At 45.0% G+C, this 15,990-nt stretch overlaps 1 protein-coding gene across 17 annotated transcripts in view; it reads left to right on the top strand.

The window, feature by feature from the left end:
• The window catches only part of EPB41L2 (erythrocyte membrane protein band 4.1 like 2), a 375,724-nt gene that overhangs the window by 208,027 nt on the left and 151,707 nt on the right, over positions 1–15,990 (top strand). For all 17 annotated transcript variants that reach the window (XM_082250108.1, XM_082250106.1, XM_082250105.1 and 14 more), the window contains one exon: positions 4,205–4,280. In XM_082250108.1, coding sequence (XP_082106234.1) covers positions 4,205–4,280 — 76 coding nt within the window. The remainder of the gene's footprint in view (positions 1–4,204; positions 4,281–15,990) is intronic.

Raw genomic sequence — 15,990 nt, 5'->3', positions numbered from 1 at the left:
ACCACCATGACCATGTCAGTGATTTGAAGTGGTAGGAGTCAGAAACACTGCACATGCTCCCCTCCCCCTCTGAGGCAGCCTCTGCCTACCATTAGTTGGAAGCTGCTGTGGCCGTGCCCCCAACCCAACTTCCTTCCTCCCCAGCAAAAAAAAATTGTCGGGGCAGTGGGCCGCATTGCTTGCAGCTCTGGGCCGCAGGTTGGACATGTCTGGTTTAGATTCACTTTATTATTGAAGCTTCCAAAAGATAACAAACAGGAATCTGTTGTAGAGTTAAAGTAGAACTATAGGCAAAACTCCCCCCCCCCCCCCCCCCATTTTGGATAGATCAAGGGAGGGTTATAACTCCTTTAAGTTTTTTTTTTTTTGCCATCTGTTTCCCAATGCGTAGATTTACCTTCACTTCCTGTCCCATAGCCAAACAGGAAATCCCTACAAATTAAGGGAACCCCCCAGGTCATCAGAACTAGTGTCCCCTTTGGAAATTTTCCCCTCTATTACCTTTCTGGGGACAACCCAAACTTTGGGATTTACTTTCAATGAGAATGGTAAACAGGACAAAACGAGAGGGTGAATCTCCTTAACAGGAGCATAGACAGCAATAAAACCTGGCAAGCATTCCCTCTCCATTCTATCCAAAACTAAAAAACAATAGAAGTTTTGCCTTTAGTTATACTTTAAGCTGAAGGGGAAAAATTATTTGTCGGTTTTATCATCTTATGTTGTAGCCATAAACTATGCTAACTTAAAGCAGATCTTCTATGCACCTGAGCACCACAAGCCAAAAACATTATTTAATTCATTTTTAATATTCATTCAAAGAAACTCCCCCTTTTATCCATGTTTCTATGCTTTATTTTATTGAGAAATCACTTTGTAAAACACCCCCTAGCATTTCTGGCCGTGGCCACCTTGAGTAAGGGCAAATGACTCCTGTAGCATTTACTGCCTGGAATACATCTACCCTTAGCTCAAGCATGCATGTAGGAGAGTGTGCTCAGCTGAGAATACCCCTCTTCCTCTCCTCCACTCTTCCTCTCCTCCACTCTTCCTCTCCTCCACTCTTCCTCTCCTCCACTCTTCCTCTCCTCCACTCTTCCTCTCCTCCACTCTTCCTCTCCTCCACTCTTCCTCTCCTCCACTCTTCCTCTCCTCCCCTCCTGGGATGTATGACACCATTTGCCCACGCAAGAAACCAGGAAGTAACCGAAGAAAGAAATGTTAAAAAAATGACACTTTAATATTATTTTAAGACTTCTCTTTGATATTTTGCAATCCCATTAGAGGTGCACCTATCGGAAATTTTTGTGCCGAAACCGAAAATGCAGGATACACTTGGCCGAAATCAAAAATTACAGTTTTTAAAAAATATACTGTAAATTTTTATATATAATTGTATTATATTTGACTTTTTAAATAATATCATGAATTTATTGTCTGCCATTATTGGCACCTTTAGTGCCAGAAAAGCTAAAAAAAAAAAAAAAAAATCTATTACTTTAAATTCTATGCATTTCTTCACACTAGCCGGTTGGGCTTCCATCGTGGTGTTAAAAATCCTGCTTTCTGCATTGTTAATTGGTTAAAAAAAATGTACCAAAAACACACCTCCATGCTGAAATGCATTGAAAATGCATCAATAACGAACCCGTGTTATGTTTTTGATAACGTTTTTGAGTGGTATTACCTATGAAAACCAAACCATAAGCACAGTAAAATCTTGGCAAAATTGTTTTCGGCGCCATTATCGGCACCTTTTTTCTCTTATTGGCAAAATGCTGATCACACCATTTTCTGACGATATGCATTGGCGGGCAAAATTTTGGCACATCTCTAAATCCCATTTATGTACAAGTGATAATAACATGTTCTTGTTGAAAATTTAATAGCCTGTATTTAGTCTGAGGTTCTGTTATCAGTAAAGACATTTGTAGTGCCATTCATTTGGGTCTACTATATTTGTTTCTTTTTTTGGATTTGGTGAATATTGCTTTTTGTTCATTGTACTTCACTGTTAGGCCTGGAGTGAAACATTGAAAACATTGAGAAAACGGCAACAGTAGGGGATTGTCCTTAAAAGGGGCAAACCATTCTTTTCCATAGTGTGTCTGCTATGAATCATATTGATTGTTTACTGTTTTAGCTCTTGCATTCCTGCCATTTGAGAGTGCTACTAATGATATTTATTGAGCTGTCTGTACAAATTCCTGACATTTTACTCATTACATAACTTAAAAACTTCACAAACAACAGATGACCTTAGCATCTATAAAGCAAATCTGAATCCTCAATCTACCTTCTAAGACCATCTCCTCACCACGCGTGCGTAGGGCAGCATAACTCTTTAAGCATATGTATAGTCCTAAATTGTGTTTTGTTTTTTAAGTAGGGAAATGTTAGAACTTTTTTTTTTTTTTTTTTTTATTGATGTTTTATGGTCCCCATGGGAGGTTTAAACTCTTATTTTGTCTTAAGAACTTTATCATAGAAAAGAGCACTGGGCAGTAGGCCTTGGGTGGGGGGAAGTGCTTTTAGACATCAGGTCTAAATAAATTGTCTGCCATTAAAATCGCACAATGTAAAGGAAACCATGGAGCTCCTTACAAGAACATCTAAACTATATTACATCTTAACAGTGCTTAGATGTAATGTGTAACTTTTTCTTTTTGTAATGCTGCATAGAACACACTTCCTGTCTCTTTCTACATTCACTTCTACATGGTATCTACAAAAAGAGCCAGGTTGTGCACAGGCTGGACTTCAAATGTGTTTACCTTTTATTTATCTCCATAACATGGTGGATTGATGGGGCTAGTAGTTTACAAAAGAGAGATAACATTGTTTAAGCGGTCTTTAAGCAAACAGGAAGTAATAAGACACTGCATTTCTAGGGAGATCCAACAGGTTTTCTCTGTACTTACTAAAAATGTTATTTGCCTGAAAAAAAGAAACCAATGCAGCCAACACATCTTTAGACTGGTATTTGTACAGGCCTTGGTACACTGGATAGTGGTGTAGTTCCATCCCCAGAAATGGAAATCTCATACTAAAAAATTGCCCATGAGATTTTTTTCTCATGAGTTGCACCACACAACTGTAAGACCGAAAAATGTTTTTTCTATAAAAAATATAAACTTTTATTAAATTACATAGTAAAAAAAATCATAAAATACTTTTTGTTGACCAACATTTTTTGTCTTTATTGCGTTTAAAACATTTTATACATTTACCGTATTTATGGGCGTATAACGAGCACTTTTTCCTCCTAAAAATGGAGGAAAAAGTAACCGTGCGTGTTATACGCGATATATATATATAAAAAAAAAAAAATTACAGGAAGCAGTGCCGAGAGGTAGAAGGGGGCGGGCTGCGCTGAGGAGGGACACGCTGTCATCGGAAGTCCCGCCTCCTATGCCGACGTCTATCATAGGCGCCGGTAACCGGGACGTCCGATGACGTTGCGCGTCCTTCCTTCTCCTCGACGCCGCCCGCCCCCTTCTACCTCTCATCGCTGCTTCCTGGACATTTTTAAAAGTGATTCGGATAGTGTCACTGGCGCCGACGAGGCTGCAATTATGGGCACTGCGCTGGTGAGGCTGCAATTATGGGCACTGCGCTGGTGAGGCTGCAATTATGGGCACTGCGCTGGCAGGGCTGCAATTATGGGCACTGCGCTGGTGAGGCTGCACGTATGGGCACTGCGCTGGCGCGGCTGCATGTATGAGCACTGCACTGGCGGGGCTGCATTTAAGGACACTGTGCTGGCGAGGCTGCATTAGTGGGCACTGCACTTATGAGGCTGTATTCGTGGGCACTGCGCTGATGCTGCATTTTCGTGGGCACTGCGCTGATGAGGCTGCATTCGTGGGCACTGGTGAGACTACATTTGATTAAAAACGGTATTCTTTGTTTTTTTTTATTTCCATTATTAATTGGCTCGGCCTCTCTGCAGATACCCTTTATAAAACATCGGTCTCTTGATGAAGGGAGTATTGCTTCATGGAAATGCGTGCCACTATGAAAGAAACTGTATTTTTTGTTGTTGTCAATGCCTTTGATCTTTAGTTGAAAGCAAGATTTATTTTATGTGTTAAGGCAACTTTTCTTAACATGTTCTTGTATTATTTGGCAATGCCAGAGCCTGTTTTTTTTTTTTTTTCTTGCAGTAGCAATGTTTTAACGTAGTTACTCTTCCTTTTTATAGGCTCCCCTTGGCAATTTGTATTTAATGTAAAGTTCTACCCTCCGGATCCTTCTCAGTTAACTGAAGACATTACAAGGTATCTGGTTTTTATTCCCTAGAATATTAGTGTTAATTTCAGGATTATGATTTTTTTTTTTTACGGTGCAAATCTAGAGAAACCGCTCAATATATTGTTGAAATACATTTGTTTTTAGATGTTAAAGGGTTGGTAATCTCGGTGGTCTTCTCTTGTGATACACACATCCCTGCTTTGTAGTATGATCGTTCCGATATTTCCTGGATTAGCATTACTGTTTGCTGGGACAGCTTTACAGTTTTCTAGGTCAACTCCCTGCTCTTTGGATAAAAGCAGTGATGCTGATGCACTGTCCTATGAGGAGACTGGAAGCAGAGATGTAACACAGGAATCTGAACTAGAAAGATTGGTTTCCGAATAAGAAACTACGTGTACAAGTATTACCTGCATGGCTGTGCAAAGTGTTAAATGTATAGAAACTGGCTATACAGAATTAAAAATGTTTTTGCTGGTAAAACATGGCCTGCTTTAAAACTCTGCATTCCTGTAGGACAGATGTTTTACAGAGCATTAATGCATGACAATTTGTGCATTGTGTTACAATACATTCATTAACATGACCGCACAAAAAAAATTAGAGCAGCAGGCAGCACGCCAATAAAAATTACTGGGCTCCCTTAACACAATGCATTATAACATGCAATATACCATATAGGCCTGAAAAGATCTAAAGAGACCCTAAGCATATTTATTAAAACTGTGGTTTCCTGTATTTTCTTGGATTGCTTGTTTTTTTTCCTTTTCCAAATTCAACATTACACTGAAATGATTGTGCATTTCACACTGCTAAACCAATATTTCTCTTTCGTTCATTGACGAACACCGCTCTCCATATTCAGAACCATAGGTTATATCGCCCTCTACAGGAGTAGGACATCTGGAAGAAAAAACAACTTGGCTACGTCTCTGGGCAGTACTAGCTGGTATACATCCCCCTCTCTGCTATAGGCCTTAGGTTTTTTCTGCCCAGTCAGCAGTAAAGACCACCCCCCCCCCCCCCCCGGGATCTTTGGTTCTGGCAATTTGTTTCCTTTTAATTTATTTTCTCCTGGTGTTTTTTCCTGTGAGATTTACAATCAATTACCGGGCTGAGTAGCTAGATCCAGTGGTCCCCTAGTCTGGCCATCGAGGGCAGGCACACCACCGCTCCATGCTAGCTCGCCCATGACATTGCCCCACTGGACGAGGGCTGGCATGCGAGTTAAATGCCTTGCGAGGCCGAATGCGACTGGGTCCTGGCCCGAGTCACAATGTTCCTTCTGACCGACAGCCCCCAGTTTAAGTGGTGAGGGGGTCTGTCTGGACTGGTGCCTGCCTGGTTTCCGTGGGTTTGGGGAGTATGAGGTCCCCCTTCTCCTTCTGGATGCGGTGGGCGGTGGACGCGGGCACCCCCTAGGATGGTAGAATCTGCGGGTACTCCTCCTTCCCCGTCTGTTTTATGTGGGCCACCCTTGCCTGTCCCCCCCCCCCCCTCGCAGCGCATCTCGGTGGGACAGTGGTGGATGTTTCCAGTGTGTGCAGCACATTACCGTGGGGTGGGGGGTGGGGCAGCGGGGCAGACTTCCCTAAAGGGGTGGGCACTGTGCCTGTGTTGTGGTCTTGCAGCCCGGAACCCCCTCCCACTGCAGAGTTGTGGCCTAGGCTCCAGGGATCTTTGTCCAGGTCCCTGGGAGCCCCGTGGGCACAGAGTGTAGTGGCCATTTTGCAGGAGTCAGCACCATGCTTTTGGGGCCTGTGATTATTTCTCTCCCCACGGCTATGTTTGTGTAGTCCGACAGCCATTTTTGGTTGGTCCCGCATTTACAGGTGCTGCAGCCATGAAAGTGGAGCTTATAGGGCAGCGAATATTGTTGTGGGGGCCCCTCCTCTTTCCCCTAGTTTTGACTCCTAGGTTTCCTTTTCCCCTGGGCGCCACACGTGGATCCCTGGTTGTCTCTGGTGCAAACTAGCGCTCCATCTGTGGGGTGGTGAGTCCTGGTGGGGTCCCACCCTCTCTGCAGCAGGTTGCAGGGTGCTTTGACTCTGGGTACCCCTTTGGTAGTGCGGGTGTGGTTCCTCAGGTTAGGGGAGTCCCCTGGCGGTGCGAGACACATTTTGCTGGTGGGTTCTCCACTCAGAGTCCCAGGAGCATGTTAACCCTCACCTGACCCCCTCTGAGGCAGCTGGTCCCTCAGGTTCCCAGCCTTTCATTAATGTACTGACAGCAGTCCTGGAGTTCTTTTGTTTCCTTGGTGGAGGTGGCCTTTGGGCAGGGGGCAAGGAGGAAGCGCCCCCTGCCCTCCCCTGCCTCTTTTGTCTTTTTAGATCCTGAATCTGGCTCTGTCACTGCGGACGTGGCCCACCCTGTGGGGTTTGTACCCACACTCCCTAATCAAGATGATTCCTCCACAACTGCAGCAGTGAGAAGGCCCTGGATGATGCACTGATTACATCCGTGCAGGAGACATTAAAGATAGAGAATGCAGTTGAGGCGGCTGCGGAATCAGGATAAGTAGAAACGGCTGCACATCAGTGGAGTTCCAAATGCCTTTTTTAAGATGCCCAAGGTGGCACCACAAAACATCAAAACCAGTCCAGGTGGTGGCCGTTCCTTTTGGTACTCACAATCTGCCTCGCACGGCAAAAGTGTTTTGTTATCCTTCCTATTTTGACAAGTTTGTCTACAAGGATTGGAAGCGCCCAAAACATCCCTTTGTGGTTCCTAAACATTCTGCGGTGAGGTACCCCTTTAAAGAGTCACTTCTGAAGAAGTGGACTGTCCCGCCAGTGGTGGACCCTCCGGTCTCCAGGTTATATAAGGCTACTATGATTCCAGTAGAGGAATACCCAGCCTTTAAACACCAGCGGCACATGCGCCCTGAAGGTCCGGCATAACTTGCCGGACCTTAAGAGCTCCTTGCCGGAAAGTGAACTCCAGCGCGCATGCGCGAGAGTGACATCATCGCGACTCCGGCCACTGACAGCACCAGAGATGCAGAGGGAACATGTCGGCTCCCTTAGCGGTGTCCAGGCGACCGCATGGGGGCTTCATTCTAAGGTATTTCATAATGTGCTAGTAAGCGATGCATACTAGCACCTTATGCCATTGTCCTGCAGGTTTTTTTTTTTTTACAACTGTGATACAACCTTTAAGAGTCTCACAGGGGGGAATAACACTTTTCTTCCGCAGTCTGGGGAGGGTAAGGAGCCTTGTTGCAGACGCGACCCTCCTTTCTCAGCAAACAAAAAGTTTTTTTCGTCCATCAGGGTCCACTGACAAGGGTTCAAAACCTGTCAAGCGGCCCTGGTCTGGCAAGCCGAGAGCGGGTTTCTCTAGACCCATGGACAAGGCCATTTCAGCATGCCTGGTGTGGGGGAACATCTGGTTTCTGGGCCCATGGACCTCCTTGGTGAATGAGAAATGGGTCCACAAAGCTCTCTTCGAGGCGGTGCAGGACCTGTTGCTTCAGGGAATAATTGTTCCTGGTATCGGAACAGTTTCAAGGTTTTTTTTTTTTTTTTTTCAAACCTTTTTACAGTCCTAAAGAAGGAAGGCAATGTTTGTCCGATTCTGGACCTCAAGGCCCTGAACAGTTTTGTGCAGGTAAATAAATTCAGAATGGAGTTCATTCGCATGATGGTGGCATCCTTACATCAAGGGGAATTCCCAGCCTATATCGACATCCAAGACGCTTACTTGCGCATTCCAATATGTGCCAGTCACCAGGGTTTCCTCTGCTTTGCTGTGAGAGAGGAGCACTATCAATTTGTGGCATTACCTTTGGTCTCGCCTCCGCTCCTCGGGTCTTCACAAAGGTGTTGTCCCCGGTTTTGGCGTTGCTACGTCAGCAGGGGATTGTTGTGCTTGGGTACTTGGATGGCGTCCTCATCTGCATTGATGGATGACATGGAGATCAGTATCCAGACCTTGAAGGAGTTTGGTTTCCTTCTGAACTACCAGAAGTCTGCCCTGATCCCATCTGGGAAATTGGATTATCTGGGTCTGACTCTGGATTCAGCTCTGGCCAAACTCCAGAAGTTGCATGCTGTGATTCATCTGTTGCTGTCCCACAGGAGGTTCTCCCACCAGACTTGCATGTGAGTGCTGGGCCTGATTGTTTCTACTTTCGAGGCAGTCCCATTTGCACAGTTCCATACAAGGTCCTCCAGAGAGAGTTCCTGATGAAATGGGACAAGTGTCAAAAGTCTCTGGACAATCTGATTCGGCTGAGCCAGGAAATCAGGGGTTCCCTGGTCTGGTGGCTTCGTTCTCAGGCTCTACAGCAGGGAATGTCTTTTCTCCCCTTGTATTGGACAGTGGTCATGACGGATGCCAGTCTGTCTGGGTGGGGAGGTGTCTTGGGGCTGAGCTCCACTCAGGGTTGTTGGGAGGCTGGAAGAATCCAAACTACCAATCAATGTCTAGGAACTTGGGGTGATCTGACTTTGCCTGGATCACTGGACGGATCGATTCCAAGGACTTCTGGTACGGAACTAGTCGGACAATGCCACGGTGGTGGCTTATGTCCATCACTAAGGTGGAACAAAAAGTGCATTGGCGGCTCTAGAGGTAGCCGGCATTCTATGGTGGGCAAAACGCTTCATTCCGGTCCTCTCCGCCGTACACATTCCAGGTGTGGAAAACTCAGTGTCAGTCGGCAGGTGTTGGACCAAGGGTAGTGATTCTTTCATTCAGACGTGTTTCATCTGATTTGTCTGTGGTGGGCCACCACCGAGGTGGACCGGTTGACGTCTGGGCTCAACAGAGGTTTGTGGTAAGGTCACAGGATCCTGTGGTGGACGCCAGACGCTCTGGAGGCCCCGTAGTGCCAGTTTGGTCTGATCTACGCCTTCCCTCCCCTCAAGCTTATTCCACGGCTTCTGCATAGGATCAAGGCAGAAGAGATTCCAGTCATTCTGGTGGCCTCGGCGGTCATGGTACGCCGGCCTAGTGCAATTGGTCACCAACATCCCTTGGGGACTGCCTCTCAGGGAGGACCTGCTATCCCAAGGGCCGATCTTCCATCCTGCTTTACAATCGCTGGCTTTGACAACCTGGCTGTTGAAAGCCAGGTGCTGAGGGATAGAGGTTTGACTGAGTCAGGGATTTCAACCATGCTGAAGGCTAGGAAGTCTACCTCTAGAAAGTTTTACCATCATACGGGTGACTCGGATTTTGAACTTTCTTCAGCGAGGTGTTAAGCAGATGTTGGTCTTGAGTAATATCAAGGGCCAGGTGTCTGCCTTGGCAAGCTTCCTTTAACAACCCTTGGTCACTCATTCATTGGTGTGTACTTCCATTTAAGGGGTTCGACACCTGACTCCGCTAGCGTGGTCTCCTCTACCGCCATGGGATTTGAACTTGGTGCTATCAGTTCTCCAGAAGCCTCACTTTGAAAATATTTGGAAGATTCTCCTGCTTACACGGTCTCAGAAGGTGGCTTTTTTGATGGCGATTACCTCTGCTCGTAGGTGTCAAAACTGGCGTCATTATCTTGTCGTACTCCCTACTTGGTGGTCCACAAAGATAAGGTGGTTCTTCGTCCACGTCCGTCGGTCCTACCTAAGGTTGTCTCTGACTTACATTTGAATGAAGACACTGAGTTGCCTTCTTTGTGTCCCAGGCCCGCTCATCCAAATGAATTTGCATTGCATGCCCTGGATGTGGTTCGGGCGATTCGGGCGTATCTGGCAGCCACAGAGTCTTTTCGGAAGTCAGACTCACTGTTTGTTTGTGATCACAGACGGGCCAAGAAAGAGACTGACCGTTTCTCCTGCGACCATTTCCAGATGGATCAGACAGACAGTGACTCAGGCCTATTCTATTAAGGGCCCGGTTCCTCCTTTCCCTGTAATGGCGCACTCTATTCGAGCACTTAGTGCTTCTTGAGCCTTTCATCATCAGGCATTAGTGGCACAGGTTTGCAAGGCGGCCACTTTGTAGTCGGTGCACACTTTCACTAAGTTCTACAAATTGGATGTTTTGGCATTTGTGGATGCTTCTTTTGGCCACAAGGTTTTGTAGGCTGCTGTTTAGAGGGTAGATTCCCTCTTTGGGGGTGTATTGTTCAGGTTGGGCTCCAGTGTTTGTTTTTTTTTTTTTATTTTGTTAGCTTTTGTTACCTGGTTGGCTTCTTATATTTAGCCTTGGGTTTTTTGGTCCCACCCCTAATGTTTTTGGCACTGCTTAGGGACGTCCCTATGGTTCTGAATATAGAGCGCTATGTCTGTCATTGAACGAAAGAGAAAATCGGACTTTTGTTACTTATCGTAAAATCATTGTTCATTGACAGACACAGCACGCACCACTCTATGGAGTTTTATACGGCTTGTTACTAAACTGAAGGCCTATAGCAGAGAGGGGGATGTATACCAGCTTGGACTGCCCATAGGTGTAGCCAAGTTGTTTTTTTCTGCCTACTGTCCTTCTTCTGTAAGGGGTGATATTACCTATGGTTCTGAATATGGATCGCTGTGTCCATCAATTAACTTTTTTAATATGTTTGGAGTTACTTCCATGTTGTTAATAAGGTATTTGAAATAAAACGTTTTCCTTCTTATGTCCTGAATGTTCTGCAATCTGCTCTGCACCAAAGCACTGAAATTATATTATCCTAATATAATCTTGTGAAACTACATCCCACACAGAAGATAATTCTCTGCAACATGCTATCATTTGTTTAGTACCCGTTCAGTGTACAATTGAAATGCAAAATGTGTGTGTGTGTGTGTGTATATATATATATATACAGTGGGTACGGAAAGTATTCAGACCCCCTTAAATTTTTCACTCTTTGTTATATTGCATCCATTTGCTAAAATCATTTAAGTTCATTCTTCTTCCTCATGAATGTACACACAGCTCCCCATACTGACAGAAAAACACAGAATTGTTGCAGATTTATTAAAAAAGAAAAACTGAAATATCACATGGTCCTAAGTATTCAGACCCTTTGCTGTGACACTTGTATATTTAACTCAGGTGCTTTCCATTTCTTCTGATCATCCTTGAGACAGTTCTACACCTTCATTTGAGCCCAGCTGTGTTTGATTATACTGATTGGACTTGATTAGGAAAGCCACACACCTGTCTATATAAGACCTTCCAGATCACAATGCATGTCAGAGCAAATGAGAATCATGAGGTCAAAGGAACTGCCTGAAGAGCTCAGAGACAGAATTGTGGCAAGGCACAGATCTGGCCAAGGTTACAAAAAGATTTCTGCTGCACTTAAGGTTCCTAAGAGCACAGTGGCCTCCATAATCCTCAAATGGAAGACGTTTGGGACGACCAGAACCCTTCCTAGAGCTGGCCCTCCGGCCAAACTGAGCTATCGGGGGAGAAGAGCCTTGGTGAGAGAGGTAAAGAAGAACCCAAAGATCACTGTGGCTGAGCTCCAGAGATGCAGTCAGGAGATGGGAGAAAGTTGTAGAAAGTCAACCATCACTGCAGCCCTCCACCAGTCGGGGCTTTATGGCAGAGTGGCCCGACGGAAGACTCTTCTCAGTGTAAGACACATGAAAGCCCACATGGAGTTTGCTAAAAAACACCTGAAGGACTCCAAGATGGTGAGAAATAAGATTCTCTGGTCTGATGAGACCAAAATAGAACTTTTTGGCCTTAATTCTAAGGGGTATGTGTGGAGAAAACCAGGCACTGCTCATCACCTGTCCAATACAGTACCAACAGTGAAGCATGGTGGTGGCAGCATCATGCTGTGGGGGTGTTTTTCAGCTGCAGGGACAGGATGACTGGTTGCAATCGAGGGAAAGATGAATGCGGCCAAGTACAGGGATATCCTGGACAAAAACCTTCTCCAGAGTGCTCTGGACCTCTGACTGGGCCGAAGGTTTACCTTCCAACAAGACAATGACCCTAAGCACACAGCTAAAATAACGAAGGAGTGGCTTCACAACAACTCCGTGACTGTTCTTGAATGGCCCAGCCAGAGCCCTGACTTAAACCCAATTGAGCATCTCTGGAGAGACCTAAAAATGGCTGTCCACCAATGTTTACCATCCAACCTGACAGAACTGGAGAGGATCTGCAAGGAGGAATGGCAGAGGATCCCCAAATCCAGGTGTGAAAGACTTGTTGCATCTTTCCCAAAAAGACTCCTGGCTGTATTAGATCAAAAGGGGGCTTCTACTAAATACTGAGCAAAGGGTCTGAATACTTAGGACCATGTGATATTTCAGTTTTTCTTTTTTAATAAATCTGCAACAATGTCAACAATTCTGTGTTTTTCTGTCAGTATGGGGTGCTATGTGTACATTCATGAGGAAGAAGAATGAACTTAAATGATTTTAGCAAATGGCTGCAATATAACAAAGAGTGAAAAATTTAAGGGGGTCTGAATACTTTCCGTACCCACTGTGTATATGTATGTGTGTGTGTATATATGTATATATATATATATATATATATATATATATATATATATATATATATATATATATATATATATATATATATATATATATGTATATATATATAGTGCCTTGCGAAAGTATTTGGCCCCCTTGAACTTTGCAACCTTTTGCCACATTTCAGGCTTCAAACATAAAGATATAAAACTGTAATTTTTTGTGAAGAGTCAACAACAAGTGGGACACAATCATGAAGTGAAACGAAATTTATTGGATATTTCAAACTTTGTTAACAAATAAAAAACTGAAAAATTGGGCGTGCAAAATTATTCAGCCCCTTTACTTTCAGTGCAGAAAACTCTCTCCAGAAGTTCAGTGAGGATCTCTGAATGATCCAATGTTGACCCAAATGACTAATGATGATAAATATAATCCACCTGTGTGTAATCAAGTCTCCGTATAAATGCACCTGCACTGTGATAGTCTCAGAGGTCCGTTTAAAGCGCAGAGAGCATCATGAAGAACAAGGAACACACCAGGCAGGTCCGAGATACTGTTGTGGAGAAGTTTAAAGCTGGATTTGGATACAAAAAGATTTCCCAAGCTTTAAACATCCCAAGGAGCACTGTGCAAGCGATAATATTGAAATGGAAGGAGTATCAAACCACTGCAAATCTACGAAGACCTGGCCATCCCTCGAAACTTTCAGCTCATACAAGGAGAAGACTGATCAGAGATGCAGCCAAGAGGCCCATGATCACTCTGGATGAACTGCAGAGATCTACAGCTTAGGTGGGAGACTCTGTCCATAGGACAACAATCGGTCATATACTGCACAAATCTGGCCTTTATGGAAGAGTGGCAAGAAGAAAGCCATTTCTTAAAGATATCCATAAAAAATGTCGTTTAACCACCTCCCACCCGGGCCATTGTAAATATACGGCCAGGTGGGAGTCTAGTCCTTCTGATCGGACGTTCCGGATCGTCCTTCAGAAGGAGCGAGACCGCGCCGCTGCGGGCACGCGAAGCGGCGCAATCTCGATGTGCCTGTGTCCCTCGGACACAGAGCAACAAGATGCTGCAGGAGGGCCCTGTGATTGGCCCTCCTGATCACATGACAGCTGTGTCCAATCACAGCCGTCATGTAATGTAAATAGAGCCGTTGTAACGGCTTCGATCTCCTCTCCTCCTGACAGATCCTGTCAGTGAGGAGAAGAGGAGAGGATCGGTTGTTGCAGCTGGGGTGATCAGTGAGTATTTCTAATTACTCACTGATCACAGGGGGGGTCTGTGCTGGTAATCAGAACATTGATTACCAGTGCAGCCCTGGGGGGAGGGGGTGCCACTAGAGCCACCAGGGATGCCCACCCATGACCACCAGGGATGCCCACCATGGCCACCAGGGATGGCAAAGAGGGCTCAGAGAGCCTGCCAGTGGTGCCCCCCTATCAGTGCTGCCCACCAATGCCATCTATCAGTGCTGCCCACCAGTGCCCGTTATTGCCATCTATCAGTGCTGCCCACCAGTGCCCATTATTGCCCACCAGTGCTGCATATCAGTGCCCATCATTCCCCCCCCCAGCAGTGCCAATCAGTGCCGCCCATCAGTGCCACCTATTAGTGCCCATCAGTGCCACCTATCAGTGCCGCTGATCAGTGCCCATCAGCGCTGCCTATCAGTGCCCATCAGCGCTGCCTATCAGTGCCCATCAGCGCTGCCTATCAGTGCCCACCAATGCTGCATATCAGTGCTGCATATCAGCGCTACCTATCAGTGCCCATCAGTGCTGCATATGAGTGCCACCCCATCAGTGTCTCCTCATCAGTGCCTGTCAGTGCGGCGTCATCAGTGCTCATCAGTGCAGGAAAAAACGTATCTATTTACAAAATTTTATAACCTAAACAAAAAATTTTTTTTTTTTTCAAACTTTTCAGGCTTTTTTTATTTGTGCACCAAAAAAGAAAAAACCTGGCGGTGATCAAATACCACCAAAAGAAAGCTCTATTTGTGAGGAAAAAATGACACAAATTTGGTTTAGGTACAGTGTTGCATGACCGCACAATTGTCATTCAAAATGCAACAGCGCTAAAAGCTGAAAATTGGTCTGGGAAGGAAGGGGGTTTAAGTGCCCAGTATTGAGGTAGTTAAAGTTTGAACAAGCCACCTGGGAGACACACCAAACATGTGGAAGAAGGTGCTCTGGTCAGATGAAACCAAAATCAAACTTTTTGGCAACAATGCAAAACGTTATGTTTGGCGAAAAGCAACACAGCTCATCACCCTGAACACACCATCCCCACTGTCAAACATGGTGGTGGCAGCATCATGGTTTGGGCCTGCTTTTCTTCAGCAGGGACAGGGAAGATGGTTAAAATTGATGGGAAGATGGATGGAGCCAAATACAGGACCATTCTGGAAGAAAACTGATGGAGTCTGCAAAAGACCTGAGACTGGGACGGAGATTTGTCTTTCAACAAGACAATGATCCAAACATATAGCAAAATCTACAATGGAATGGTTCACAAATAAACATATCCAGGTGTTAGAATGGCCAAGTCAAAGTCCAGACCGGAATCCAATCGAGAATCTGTGGAAAGAACTGAAAACTGCTGTTCACAAATGCTCTCCATCCAACCTCACTGAGCTCGAGCTGTTTTGCAAGGAGGAATGGGCAAAAATTTCAGTCTCTCAATGTGCAAAACTGATAGAGAAATACCCCAAGCGACTTACAGCTGTAATCGCAGCAAAAGGTGGCGCTACAAAGTATTAACTTAAGGGGGCTGAATAATTTTGCACGCCCAATTTTTCAGTTTTTTATTTGTTAAAGTTTGAAATATCCAATAAATTTTGTTCCACTTCATGATTGTGTCCCACTTGTTGTTGATTCTTCACAAAAAATTGCAGTTTTATATCTTTGTTTGAAGGCTGAAATGTGGCCAAAGTTCAAGGGGGCCGAATACTTTCGCAAGGCACTGTGTGTGTATATATGTATATGTATATATATATATATATATATACACACACACACACACACACACACACACACACACACACACACACACACACACACACGCTTCAATAATACAACTACCCATAGAGAAGACTGGGCTGTGTCTGCTCTGCATATTGGAGCGAATACGGACCTAGCACTTTTCCACTCAGTGGGGATCAGATAGATCCCTCTCTGAGCAGGTGGATCCAGTTGTCAAGAGTTCGCCTTGTCTGCGAGGGACCTTCTACAAATCTATATTTCAAAGCAACTGTTTAATAACTTTTTACAATAGCATGGTGTAGGTGGAGATTAAGTTGACTGACAATAGCTTTCACTTTGTTCACACTGTGAAGAGATCCGGAGGTGTT

The sequence above is a fragment of the Pelophylax lessonae genome, assembly GCF_965119305.1.
Source record: "Pelophylax lessonae genome assembly, chromosome: 3".
Lineage (NCBI taxonomy): Eukaryota > Metazoa > Chordata > Amphibia > Anura > Ranidae > Pelophylax > Pelophylax lessonae.
Note: the sequence above shows the minus strand (reverse complement) of the source record. Positions and strands in the feature narration are given on the sequence as shown.